This window comes from Zingiber officinale, chromosome 6A (genome assembly GCF_018446385.1).
Source record: "Zingiber officinale cultivar Zhangliang chromosome 6A, Zo_v1.1, whole genome shotgun sequence".
Lineage (NCBI taxonomy): Eukaryota > Viridiplantae > Streptophyta > Magnoliopsida > Zingiberales > Zingiberaceae > Zingiber > Zingiber officinale.
In genome coordinates this window covers 594,093-607,184 of record NC_055997.1, presented here as the reverse complement: position 1 = coordinate 607,184, position 13,092 = coordinate 594,093, and the positions used below count along the sequence as shown (strand labels likewise).

The 13,092-nt window shown below is 39.3% G+C and overlaps 2 protein-coding genes across 2 annotated transcripts; both read right to left on the bottom strand.

Annotated features, from left to right (window-relative positions):
• Positions 1-215: 215 nt before the first annotated feature.
• Positions 216-1,268, bottom strand: LOC121993644. The gene has a single exon (XM_042548011.1). The coding sequence runs from the start codon at positions 1,199-1,201 to the stop codon at positions 506-508; it is 696 nt and encodes a 231-aa protein (XP_042403945.1). The 5' UTR covers positions 1,202-1,268; the 3' UTR covers positions 216-505.
• Positions 1,269-7,845: 6,577 nt separating this feature from the next.
• On the bottom strand, positions 7,846-9,855 carry LOC121995524 (ethylene-responsive transcription factor ERF056-like). The gene has a single exon (XM_042549247.1). The coding sequence runs from the start codon at positions 9,295-9,297 to the stop codon at positions 8,122-8,124; it is 1,176 nt and encodes a 391-aa protein (XP_042405181.1). The 5' UTR covers positions 9,298-9,855; the 3' UTR covers positions 7,846-8,121.
• Between the last annotated feature and the right edge of the window lie 3,237 nt (positions 9,856-13,092).

Below are 13,092 nucleotides of genomic sequence, written 5' to 3'. Positions count from 1 at the left end.
GATCCTTTAGGCTTTTATATATAGATTTAAACTCAAATGGTCTGCTCCGATCCTTTAGGCTTTTATATATAGATTTAAACTCAAATGGTTAATTCGTCAACTACTCATTTCATGAATCTCGCCAACAAGAAACAAACAATAAAATATATATAAAGAATGCACACCAAGCTTTATATAAAAGAAATAAGCAAATTAAATGTAGGAACTTTAGTGTGGAAAAATTAGAAGATGAGGAAAGCTCACGTGGAAATTTTATTGTTGTAACTTGCTTGAGGAAGGAGATTGGAATATATCTAACTACATAATCTAATATTAAGAATTAATCGGTAAGAGGTACATGAAATTGAAAATGACAAAATTATAGAAATATTTGCGCATGATAAAATAAGATCACAGTGACTTCATATCCGACGTGCGTAAGAGTCCTTCCGGCGTTAATCAACTGCAGTTGCAGCCACTGATCGATCAATTTTGGATTTAACTTAATTATTAACGAAGAATTAACTCATTCGAAATCCACGAATCCACCCGTGCTGGCTCTGCCCTCCTCTGCTTTAGTATTCGCGAACTCCGGCGAACTGCTGGCTCTGTCTCCTTGAGGCCTCGTCTCGTTGCCGGTCGGCGGCACGGCCGTCGCAGGCCTGCGGATGTTCTTGGCTCGAACCGGAGATTGGGATGTGAAGGTTGGATTTTGCAAGTGCGAGTTTAAACGAGCATATTGATCCCAGGAGTTGGGGCTCAAAGAAGCGAGTCGATGGAGATACGAGGCCGGCGGCGGAGGTGGTGGTGGATCAGAGTAGAGGCACTGTAACAGGTCGAGTCGAGGGCGGGCGGCGGCGGAGGGGGCAGACGGGATGCCGGTGAACTCCTGCACCATGGCGCTGAAGTTCATGGTGTCGGTCGTCAGCACCGTGGTCGGCGCCCGCCGAGAAGCCCTCGTCCTCTTCTTGGCGGTGACGGAGCGGTCGGGATGCTGCGCCGGCCATAATAGGCCGCCGGGTGCGAGGGTGGAGGTGAAATCAGTAAATTCGAGGCGGGTGGGGAGCTGTGAATCCAAGAGGAGGTTATGGCGGGAGGAAGAGGAGGGCGGCGGTGGCCGGAGGGCGGAGCCGTCGGTGGAGTTGGTGTAGGAATCGAAATCGTCGCTGGCGCTGCCATGGCAGGGTCGAAGACTGCTAGTGTTAGACTTGGCGGAGTCCATTAAGCGTCGGTAACGAACAACAAGCGACAGAGGAAGAGATGGGAGGAATTATAAATCATTTCTTATTCTAGTTAGCAAATATTTAGATATAAAATGTTATTATAAAAGTAAATTTCGAATATATCCTACTTATGAGTATTATTTTATTTTTTAAAATTTCTATAACTTTAATACTATAATCCCAGCACTAAATATTAAATCCTAATTAAATTATAAATCTAATATATATATATATATCCTGTCCGAGCGCTGAGTCGATGGACACTGGGGGCGTGGTGCTCTCCGCTGTCTTCGACTGATGATGTGGATCTCCGGCGAACCTACAAAGAAGCCGAGCCGGGAAGGGGTTCCCGGCGACGATCCTCCGACGCTCAAGTTAGACAACGAAGAAGAAAGGATGCAGAGTAACTGTGACTACAGTGATGAGAAAAATTGCATACCTCCGTCGAAGCTTGGGGTCCTTATATAGGCCCCCGGGGAGTCGCGATCACGTTTCTCGATGTGTGCACGCTTCCCCAAACATACTTCCAAACGAGTGTGTCAGAAAAACATGTCTGACGTTATTCCGCCATTGTCCGAGCATATCCCTGACGTGACGCTGGAAACTTCCGCCGTACGATACTCTGTCCGGTCCGGCCGCCGACCATGCTGGTTGTCGCCGGTAGTCGTCTCGAGGATGATGTTACCAGCTGTCCCATTCGTCCTTTTGCGTCTCTTGTCTGTTCTCGGGCCGGGCGGCTCTGCCGCTTGGCGCTTCCAGCGCCCGGGCATGCTCGGCCTCAGTTGTGCCTTATTGCCCCTGCCTCAGCTGAGCGGCCCACCGCTTGGCACGAGAGTTCCTTGGCCTTGAGCGTCGAAAGCCCGACCCTTGGTCGGGTTGTATTCCGTCCGGCTGGGAGACCCCCAGGTCGGCCGGCCATTCACTTGGTATTCCGATCGGACGACCCTTAAAGTTGATACTCGACCTTTGACTTTCACGTGTTGTTGACCCCAGCTCATGCGGTTTCCCCGTCCTTACAACCGGATCATATATATATATATATATACACTTGGTACTTATAAGGTGAGCTATATATAAAATTTTGATATCCTATATGCCTATTTGATATGCGATTGTATGTGCTTGAGGTGTTAGAATTGAGGTCTGGAGTTTGAATCTTGGCAAAGCCGAGGTAAATACTTTCTTTATGTGCTAGTCACTATTCCAAAGACTAGTATCCGTCCGTGATTTACCTCTTCCGTATTGGCTCTGGAACGGGTTGGCGGGGGCGTTGGGGGCGAGCGTATTCATCTTTTGTCACAATTGAGGTGTCAAAATTGAATCCAGGCGCTTAACATCAATCTAGACGCTTAGATTTGATCCAGATGCCTAGGTTGATATGTATTTTTTTTAACTCTTTATCCCTAGTGTTCAGATTTTTCAATTAAATTATAGTGTTAAATTAAAAAATTTTAATCTTTTACCTTAAGGTTCAAGTTTCTTAATTAAGTTATAGTATTCAAGTTAAAAGAAAAATAAAAAATAAAAAAAAATAAAAAGATTATAGGCGTTTACAAGGAATAATAATGTATTTAGGATTTATATTCAAAGAAATATTTTTAAAAAAATAATAAAAAAAAAAAGAAATCAAGGCATATGGATTGAATACATGCACTTCTACTAGGGGTGTTCGGGACATTTGGATTCAATCCAGACACTCTAATGGACGTTGCAGACAGTCGAACAGGCGATTGTTGCATAAGTTATCAAAACTCTCACCTAGTATAATTTTTTTAAAAAAATTAACTTAGAATTTAGGATAAAAAAATACGCTAGGTGTACACAAGATGTACATAAAGTGTGCAGATGAATTATATACTACTCATCTTATGTTACTCATCCTGTGCACACATTAATATTCTTCTGCTCACCTTAGAGTATTTTTTTTACTTTCTAAATGCTAATTACTGAACTTAAACCCTAAATGTCAAGGCATAATCCTAAACATTAAGTTTTTAAAAAAAATTATACTATGTACGTGGATGTCAATATAAGATGTGTAGCATATTGTATAGTTGCTATTTCTCAATTATCATTTTTAAGTATTCTACGTTTCACATTAAAGAAATTATATGATTGATCATATAATTTTTAAGAATTATATATATTTTTTGGACTTACAATTTTATACTAATAAGTGATTTTAAATATCTAAATACATCCTATCATTGAATCTTAATAAAAATTGAGTTTTATATTATTTCTAATTTTATATTATCCTTAAAGTTGGTTGTGATCCCAAAGCCCACAAGTTGCACATGATATACAATTTCCTAAATAATTATAAAATCTTTTATTGCCTTATCTTGTCCATTTCTATTTGAATATCGATTAACTTTTGACCAAAAAAATATATATAATATAAAGAGGGAAGGAAGGAAAGGTGAGCACGTCGAGCATGTTAAGAGACACGAGAAAACAAAGTGTGATATTTTATTGTCATAAAAAAATTATTTATAATATTACTACTAATTAAATGAATAATATATATTTTTCACTCTACGACAGGAATTTCATTTTCTTGAAAAGAAATATTCTTCCCCTCGTCCATTGACGTCCATGTATAGCGAATTTTCACCACATGCGTATTGACGGGCGATGGAGATTACTTGCTAAAATTGAAGTCCTCCCAAGTGGCTAACTTCGATAGTGACTTGGATGCTCAGGATATGATTTATTGGATAAAATAATTTGTTATTGTAAATTTTAATAATTAGTTGAATTTTTTTGTCAAGTGTTGAGCACAGACGAGTGATCGATCGAGCGAGTAGATAACCAAGCGAAGCAAGCGAGTGAGAGGTCGGATCGGTCACAATCTTCTTATATAAGAGTTCATACCAATGAGCGTTAATAAGTGTGAAACATCAACGTTTTACTCGGCTGCATTAATATTTAATTTGTATTTATGCATGAGTCAACTTGATTCAGTGTAATCCGAGCCCTAGATTTATCCCTGGCATCCACGCGTGAGAGAAAGCATTTCTCTATGTATTTGTTCGCATCATCAATATATGTGAATCAATATAAATCAACCAATATGTCTTAAAACTCTCAATGTAAGACTAAAATCTCATTCACAATAAAGTTTTATGTCTCTTCAATCTCTTCTCTATTCATATATATCCAACCTAATTTAGTGGTACGAAGTTAGTCTTCTAAATATTTATAATAAAATTGGACCGAAAAATTTCTAGATATATTTTGATGATTATAAAAAAGTTTTATAGAGTCGGACCAATCATTACTAAAATTAATCGGTCCAACCAACATTAGATACATCGAGAACTAAAAAAAAAATAGCAACTTGTATGAGTGTGTGACCGCATGCATTGATGGGATAAGGACATCTCCAATTGGAGGTTTTTAAATGGCTTATAAAATGAAAAGGATGAAGAAAACAACGGTTTGTAATCTAAAAGTGATAGTAAAATTTTAAAGCTAAATTAATAATGTAAATACGTGGGCCTATAAGTAATGATAAAAATTATAGATATGAAATAAAAAATAATAAATAAATATGTATAATTTGATAGGATAGGGTTTGCACAAAAATTATATAGAAATTTTTTTATTGGGAAGATAATGGTAAATTTTTATGTTTTTAATAGGACATTATAACACACAACCATTCGAGACGCCTTAAATCACGGGCTTCGTGAATACGTGGAAAGATAGCCAAATTAATGCAGGACGAGAGTTAGGTGACATTGATGCAGACGTTCCACAAATTAATGTCATGTTTAATCTTTCAGCATTTCCTTTTTAATTTGTTTTTTGAAAAAGGGCACTTAATTTTTTGGATTTTTCAAAGGACGAATCATACTCGCTTTGGCATATTCCCAAGTTAGACCCACCATGTACTTTCCATGCCAAGATGAATCCAATTTTTTCCATAAAAAACTTTAGGATTTAGTTTCTTTATTTCCTAGTTAGTGTGAAACATAGCTAGAACTGTGCGCAAATGGGTATGTGTTGTTGAAGTATAATTTACAATCTAAGTGTATCATGAGTATCCATATTCGAAAGATATGGTGTAATAGTAAAGTACTTAGGAGAACAAATAAGAATATAAAAGTTTGAATTTCAATAAAGATGAATATTCTAAAGATCGATCTATAAGTGTGTATAATTTATACTCTAAATTTATCTATCAGGTGAATTAGGGGTGAACTGTTTATCTCTAGGATTAATCAAGTGAAATTTGGACATTTAAATTATATATATATAAAAAGGTATATCCATTACCTTAACGGTCCCTCAGTACCGGTCCCACGGATATGGAGGGAGTAAATTATATATATAAAAGATTGATCATATTGTTGTTGTGACAAAGAAATACTCTCTGAGCACATGAAACAGCAGTTGTTGGTACAAAGGCAAAAATAGCAAACAAGAAGCAAAGTTCTCTAAAGAGGTGCAAGATCAACTTTTTCTCTTGCATGAATGCCTAACAAAATGCTGAAAATACACACTTGGTGTATTAGTTAAATGACAGGAGAGGAGACTCAAAGACTTCTATGTGAAACTTGGTGATGTAAAGATCTAAAAAGTTAAAGGCAAAAAGAGTTATTGTTGTCCATATCATGTTAGAAAAATAAATCAAATTACATGTTTGGAAGCTTAAATCAAATTGTATCGTTGGAATTCAAAATCAAATTGCTTTGGTCTTATGTAGTGACTAATTAAGTTATTAGGATAGATTAAATTGTCTAGTACATGCATTCGTTTAGAAAAATATAATAGTGTGGTTAAGTAGGAAGAACTAAATTATTTTTAGACAAGTTGTGTCATGAAAAAACAAAAAAAATAAGAGAACAGTTATATTCCTCATTAAATTATTATATCACCTTTTTTCTAATGAACTCAAGTAGAATTTTTTTTGTCCCGGGAACTATGGTGTCATAGTAGGATATTCAGGTTGTCACTTAGGCACTCGCGGCTCGATCTCCAACTATGACATATTTATAGGAATTATTCCTCCAAATGGGGGACGCAATCAAAGAATGCTGGACTCTGGATTGGCCGCAGTATGCGCTTCCCGATTTATTCTAGTGGTCGATCGGAAACTTCCGTGGGACTGGATTAGTCATCCCAAAAATAATCAATGAGACTAATTAAAATTATTATTATTATTTTTTTTTAAGTAAAGTTTTTCTTCTCTTAATGTCCACCAAAGATAAATAGATCTCAAGTGAAGGTTGCATATGACATAAAATGCATGGATTTGATCCATTCCCAAAAACTTCATGGAGATCTAGTTCACCTCTTGAACTGCGCATGCCAACATAAGTGGTCCTATAAGAACTCCTTCCCATGATAACAATTTATATTTCATTCTCTTTGTTGGTGACTTTACAAGAATGTGGTTATATTTTTTGTCATGGAAATCATAAACTTCCATTTTTGCTATTTCTCTTCAGTTTAAAGCTCTTGCAGCAAATCAAAATGGCAACAAGATAATGAAGGAGAATTTGTCTACTCACCATTCATTGAGTGTTGGAGGGAAGAAAGAACTACACCATTGTGGAAATGGTGGGAAACATGTATAGTGCATTACTCAAGTACATCCATCCTATTGACAATCAATAATTATTTGCGGGGATAAGGCGTTTGAAAGTGCAGTTTTCTTGCTTGACAACAGTTGTTGCTGAGCAGAAGACTCTTCGACAGTGCTTGTGGGCCGGCGTTCACATCTGCAATCTTAGCTTCATTGATAATTTCAACGTAGGCAGATAAAAGAAGCAACCATCCCCCTTCTGATAGGGGCGTGTAGGAGCATCTCTTTCAAGACTCCATTTCCAAGCAATTAAACCCATCTAGAAAGCAAAGGGAATTGATTCCCCATGCAGGAGTAAGAACAAAGAGATGAATGGCGGTAGGTTGGGTGGTTTTGGTGGAAGGCCAAAGTGTTGCTTTTCTTTGGTGATGGGGATCCCTGCAGTAATGAGGACGGATGTGGTCGTAGATGGGGTCTGGTTGCTTTCCCAAGACAATTGTGTCCTTTTCACCAAGATAAGTTGGATTCCATTTCCACTTGCTTTGCTTCTGCTCGCCTCATCTATTCTTTTTCTTTCCATCCACCATCCACCATCCATGATCCATCATCCTATATGAACAGAACAAAACTCCAAAAGTCAAATTAAATTAAACTAAACTGAATTAAATGAGATGAAATCATGTCACCACTGTAATTGGTTCTGCATCATTGCTTCTCCTTCAGTAATCCTCAAGTAGTTGATGAGAAATGCCAATGGTAACAACAAACTGCATACTCCACGCTCGAAGAAGTTCCCTAGTTGATAAGCTGGCGTTGTGCTGATATGATAAACCTTCTTGACTCAGAATCTGAACATGTTTTTGCACTATTATCAGAAAAGTAGAGCACTCATGAGAATCCCATTTCCATCTCACGTGGAGAGCATGTCTCACAAACTTTGAATTAGTTCTATAATTCAATAACAATATCACATGAAGAGCATGTTTTGCAAAAGTTGTATTAGTAACAAACAATATCCTGATAATTCAGAAGAGTGCCACATGAAGAGCATGACAAAGTTTGGATTACTTTTCCCACTTCTGCAAAGTTTATATATGGATCCTGATATAGTAAAACTGAGACTGAGATTATAAACACGACGATTACAACTCCATAATATGACACCGCAATACTCTTCTTCCTCGCTAGCACTGCTGAGACAAAAACAACCAGCAGAAACTAGGAGGTGATAGAAACTAGAGAATAAACTACGGACTCACACATCCTAAATGACTCTTGTACTGCATAAGGCTAAAGAGCAACTAAAGCAGCTCTGCAAATGTCTAAAACCCCATTTACAGCAACCACCGGAAATGACTACGGACTAGAACCGACACAAAGCGGTTAATTGCTTGAGGAGAGGATTGAATCCCAGTCTATCTCCCAAGAGGGATACTTCTTCAGCATAAAGTTCTCGGATTCGTCCCAAGGCACTTCGTTGAAATTCAAATGCTGTATTTCAGGCATCGGCAACGACCCCAAAGAGTCCTCGCCCTCAGACGAGATGTCTGACTTGTTGTCTTCCAAGGCTGGGCAACCCAAGTCGCCCTTAGTCACCGCCGCCTCGACCATGGGAGGCGCCTCGTCAACTGTGATGGCCTCCGAAGTGGGTTTGAGGGCGGTGGGGCTGCTGGGAGGCAAACACTTTCCTTTCTTCGAATTGGTCAGGCTCTGGCATAACGCTTGAAGCTTGGCGACGACGGTGGAGTGCAGGGGACTGGGAGTGACGGCGTCAGCAGTATGGCGGATGTTGGGGAAGTTGAGCCTAGCCAGATCACCGCGGAGCTGGTAGGCGGCCATGTCGTATGCCAACGCAGCCTCCTCGGCAGTGTCGAAGGTTCCCAGCCAGAGGCGAGTCCGGTTCTTGGGCAACCGGATCTCGGCCACCCACTTGCCCCAGTGGCGCTGCCGCACCCCACGGTAGAGCTTAGTGGGCTTTGACGCAGCGGTGGAGCTGGCGTGCTTCATCAGCTGATGCCGAGGTCCGAGAAAGCTCGCAGCTTGCTGGTGGTGGAGGTGGTGCGGCAACTGCTTCGCTGCAAGTAGGTTTCGCTGCTGCTGGAGAAAGAATTCAGCCTGGATCTGCTGGATTTGAGCAGGAGTGAGGTGGGTGAGCCCGACCGGGCCGGAACCGCCAACCCCAAGACGATCCAAAGCCATGAGGCTTCCCGGGACCATCTCGGTTACGGACGACGACGGCGAACATCCATCAAAGGTCGTATTTTGGGAAGAGAAGCAGCCAAAGGAGGGGTTTTGATAGGAGTAGTAGTCTAAGCTCGGACTCTGAAGCGAGGAGCTGGAGAGGAGAGAGGAAGCGAGGTATGGAGTAGAAAAAGACGAAGAGAAGGAAGAGGGAGAGGAGTAATCGAGAGTAGAGGAAGAAGGCGGGGAAGGAGAAGGGGAATGGGAGGAGAAAGAAGCACTTGTCATAAAAGGCTCAAGTGCTGTCCTGAGCTCCTCGTCAAGAAATTCTGCAGAGGCAACCGGAAGTCTATTGTGCATATCTATAGCTGTCACCATACTAAATCGACGAAAAAAACTCGAAAGTGGAAACAGGCAGAAAACAAGACAAGACCTTTCAGCAATAGATAGAGAAAGAGCTAAAAACGAAATCCCAAATCAAAAATGGCCTCCAGAGGCGTAGTTCAAAAAGCCGACCTCTCTTGGATCCACAAAGAAAACGACCACAGGGCACAGAAAAACAACCCTCCTGGTCGATTAAAAATCCAGTAGATAAAAATCAAAAAATCCAGAAGAAAATGTACTGGATCTGTTCTGGAATCTCCGGCACCCAAAGAAGAAAGAGGAGGCAAAATTTACCAAACCTTCGCTCTTTTTTTTCGGCTGAAACAACCGAAAAAACGAAGCACGAGATGGGATTTCTAGCTTCCTTCTTCCTACGGAGACAGAAGACTACAGCGAGGGATTCAGAGAGGAGGGATTAAGAGATCGGAGAACAAACCTCGCTTCTTCTTCGGATGGGAATCTCTCGGCCTCACCGAAGAGTGGAAGGGAGAGATGGACGAAGCGGCGGTGGGTGGGTTGATCGCTCGTCTCTCTTTAGAGGGAAGAAGAAAGGGCGGTGTCAGTGGGCTATTTAAAGCAGCCTCTCGTTGTTAATTAAGCTCTTAATTTCACGCGCATCCGCTGCGCGTCACTCGACATCACCACGACCATTTGCCCTATGACAGAAAGACACGTGCAGAGTGAATCGTACGGCATACACGGACTAACAGGACACGTGAACGGCAGAGATCGTCCTCCAGGTCTGCGTGGAAAACGGCAAGTTTTCTGGGGCCAATTTACCAAAATAAACCTCTATCATCTGTTTTTTTTATAGAAACGACCCCAATTTTAAATCAACTTACTCGAATTGAATGGGCCTTTTCTTTTCTTAAGAGCAATCGAATAGGTACAAAATATAGTAATTTATAAAATATTATAGGGCCTTTTTAAAAAAGATTGTGGAATGTGGACTACAGAAATTAAAGTCGAGGCAGCTGGTCAAGCCAATCGCATGCCGCGCGATTTTCACATTTATTCCATTTTTATTTTAATAATTAATTCATGCATAGGAAACTCTAGAAAGATGCTCTCTGTCTATTTACTTGGTAATTAATGGATCATTCATATTATTAAATTTAATATATGTGTTAATTATAAATTTATGGGATATGAAATAGTGAACTGAAGGAGGAGGTTGTGGATTATTGGAGGAGACATGAGATGAGAAAGTCCTTGGCCATTACGCCCCTCTTTTTGACTTACACTCGAATCATTCTTTACTTTTTCTTCTGCTGATCTCCAAATCTGCACGCTGTTTGTGAACATTTATAAGTGAGATATTATTTTGATAGCTTTTAAAAGAAAAGAATTGTTCTTTTGATTTATTATTATTTTTATTTAATTTAGTGTACCCTAAAACTATGAAAAGAACGCTTAAAAAATGTTATTTCATTGGTAAATTAGAGAAAAATTTTCAATCATAATGTTAATTTTACATGCAATCCCCATGTCCAAAAAATTTTGTTTCCACTCTCTGTATGCAAAGTATTACTTGTTTCAACTCTCTCATGTAAATATTGATACCTAAATTGCCCTTCAGATTTTTTTAGGTACAAAAAGTCTAAAATTGAGTACAAAAATACCAAAAACGAGTAAAATTCTTCTTAAAGTCAGTACTTTATATTAAAAATCGAGTATATTTTCTATCAAAATTGTCCCTCTTATTTTTTAGGTATAAAAAGTCTAAAAATAAGTATAATTCTTGTTAAATTCAGCACTTTACACTATAATCTAGTATCTATACGAGGATCTAGTATATTTTCTATCGAAATTAACTCTCATATTTTTCGGTACAATAGTCTAAAAATGAGTATAATTCCTATTAAATTCAACACATTAAATTAAAATTCAGTATATTTTGAGGTGGAAAAAGAAGCATACTCAATTTGATAGAAAATCTACTAGATTTTAATTTAATATACTGAATGTAAGAGGATTTAATACTGATTTTTAGATTTTTTGTACTTAAAAATATCATGGACAATTAGGTAAATATGTTTGACTGGGGAGTGAAAACAAAGATTTTCATGGATGGGGACTGCATGCAAAGATTTATTTACCAATGGGGACTGCATGCAAATTTTCTCTTATTTCATCCCATATCTTTTAATCTTCTAAATCCCCACTCTCATTATTTTTAAGTACATTTTCTCTCTCTAAAATTAAAAAGAGTCTGATATTTTTCTATATCAAGTTCAATGATGAACTTGATATCATCTCATATCAGGTTTACAGTGGACCTGACATTTTTTTCATATCACTGATATGATCTAATATTAGACTCAGCATGGGCTTAATATTTTCTTACATTAAGCTCAATTTGTCTCTCCAAGATTAAAAATGGTTTGATATTTTTCCATATCAGACTTACACTGGGCTTGATATTATCCAATATCAGATCCAGCGTGGGTGTGATATTTTTTCACATCATACCTGTTATCCCCGGGTAGCTTCTGGAGTATGCAAACTGATCGTCGAGGCTAGTGTTCGACACTATCTCCGTTAACGATATTGCTCCGCTACGGTGCTTAACGGATTGTTGCAATTCGTTCCCAAGATACAACGACGATGAACGTCTCGGAATCGTAGCACTCCGACTTCCGAAACCCGCGAACCTTCTAGTAGACTTCTTGGACTCTTGAATGCACAAGATGAGATGAATGCTTGAGGAAGAGAAGAGAGGATTAAGTGAGTATTCCATCATCTGGAGGGTTCTATTTATACTGAAAGAAGAGGTTGAGTGTCCTTTGGGTGAGTGGATGTGTTCCTTGGGTCGGATGCGTACGTGCGAAGTGCAAAGTGCGCCTACAAAGCGCCCATTGCGCACGTGCGCACGTGGCGGGCTCACAGGTGCGAGCACCTGCTCGCCCTGGGCTAAGGGAGTACCTGTCCTTTTATTTTTGTGTTAACTCCATTAGCACATCTTCATTAATAAGTAGAGAATACACATCGAGAATTTCCGATGTGGGACTATTCTCCCATGCACTTTATTAATGAATAATAAATGTTATTTTGGGTCGACTTTAAACATTAATTTCTCATTCACCCTTAATCGGGTTTGAGCAAATTAATAGTCTAAATCTATCTACGCGAATCGTAGATTTCAATTTTGAAGTCAATTACGACTTTCAACAATTGATGGCTTCCTTCCTCAAAATCATTTTTGGTCCATTTAAGGCTCCAATATCCAACAATCCCCCACATGAATGGAAATTAATGCAATGCGTGTATGCATGCTGACACTTTACAAGAGTCCAATCGATAAGTCACTGCATCGGGAGAGGTAGCTTGTGGCTTTGAACCTTCCGTAGTGAAATGCTATCGAGTATACTAGGCTGCGCAGTGAACGTGATGTCTTGAACTGCTCAGCTGTTGGTGTATACTTAGACAATAACACCCACACAGAGATCTATCTCACCTACTTTAGGTTCTCATGGTTGGTTCCGTTTCGGCCATGGATACCATCTTGGATTCATGAGTGTTTCATTGAAGCGGTCTGTCTTCACACTCACATAGGTGACACTTCTATCAAGAGTATCCTACCATACTCTATCTTATCAGGTATAGAAGTTACTAAAAGCATAAGCTTAACCTCACTACATGAGATAGGACAGCATAAATTTATCCTAGGATTGGGATAGAGATAAACTATCTAATGTGCTGGACCACAACTTCTGTAACTTCGTTGTCCCATTGAACCAAGATCTTGGGATCTCCAGTCAACAAGGTTGGGTTACCGCTACAGTCGTT

What these genes read in the sequence shown, in the direction of transcription:
- LOC121993644 (XM_042548011.1), bottom strand. Translation starts at nt 1,201, where the DNA reads ATGGACTCCGCCAAGTCTAACACTAGCAGTCTTCGACCCTGCCATGGC.
- LOC121995524 (XM_042549247.1), bottom strand. Translation starts at nt 9,297, where the DNA reads ATGGTGACAGCTATAGATATGCACAATAGACTTCCGGTTGCCTCTGCA.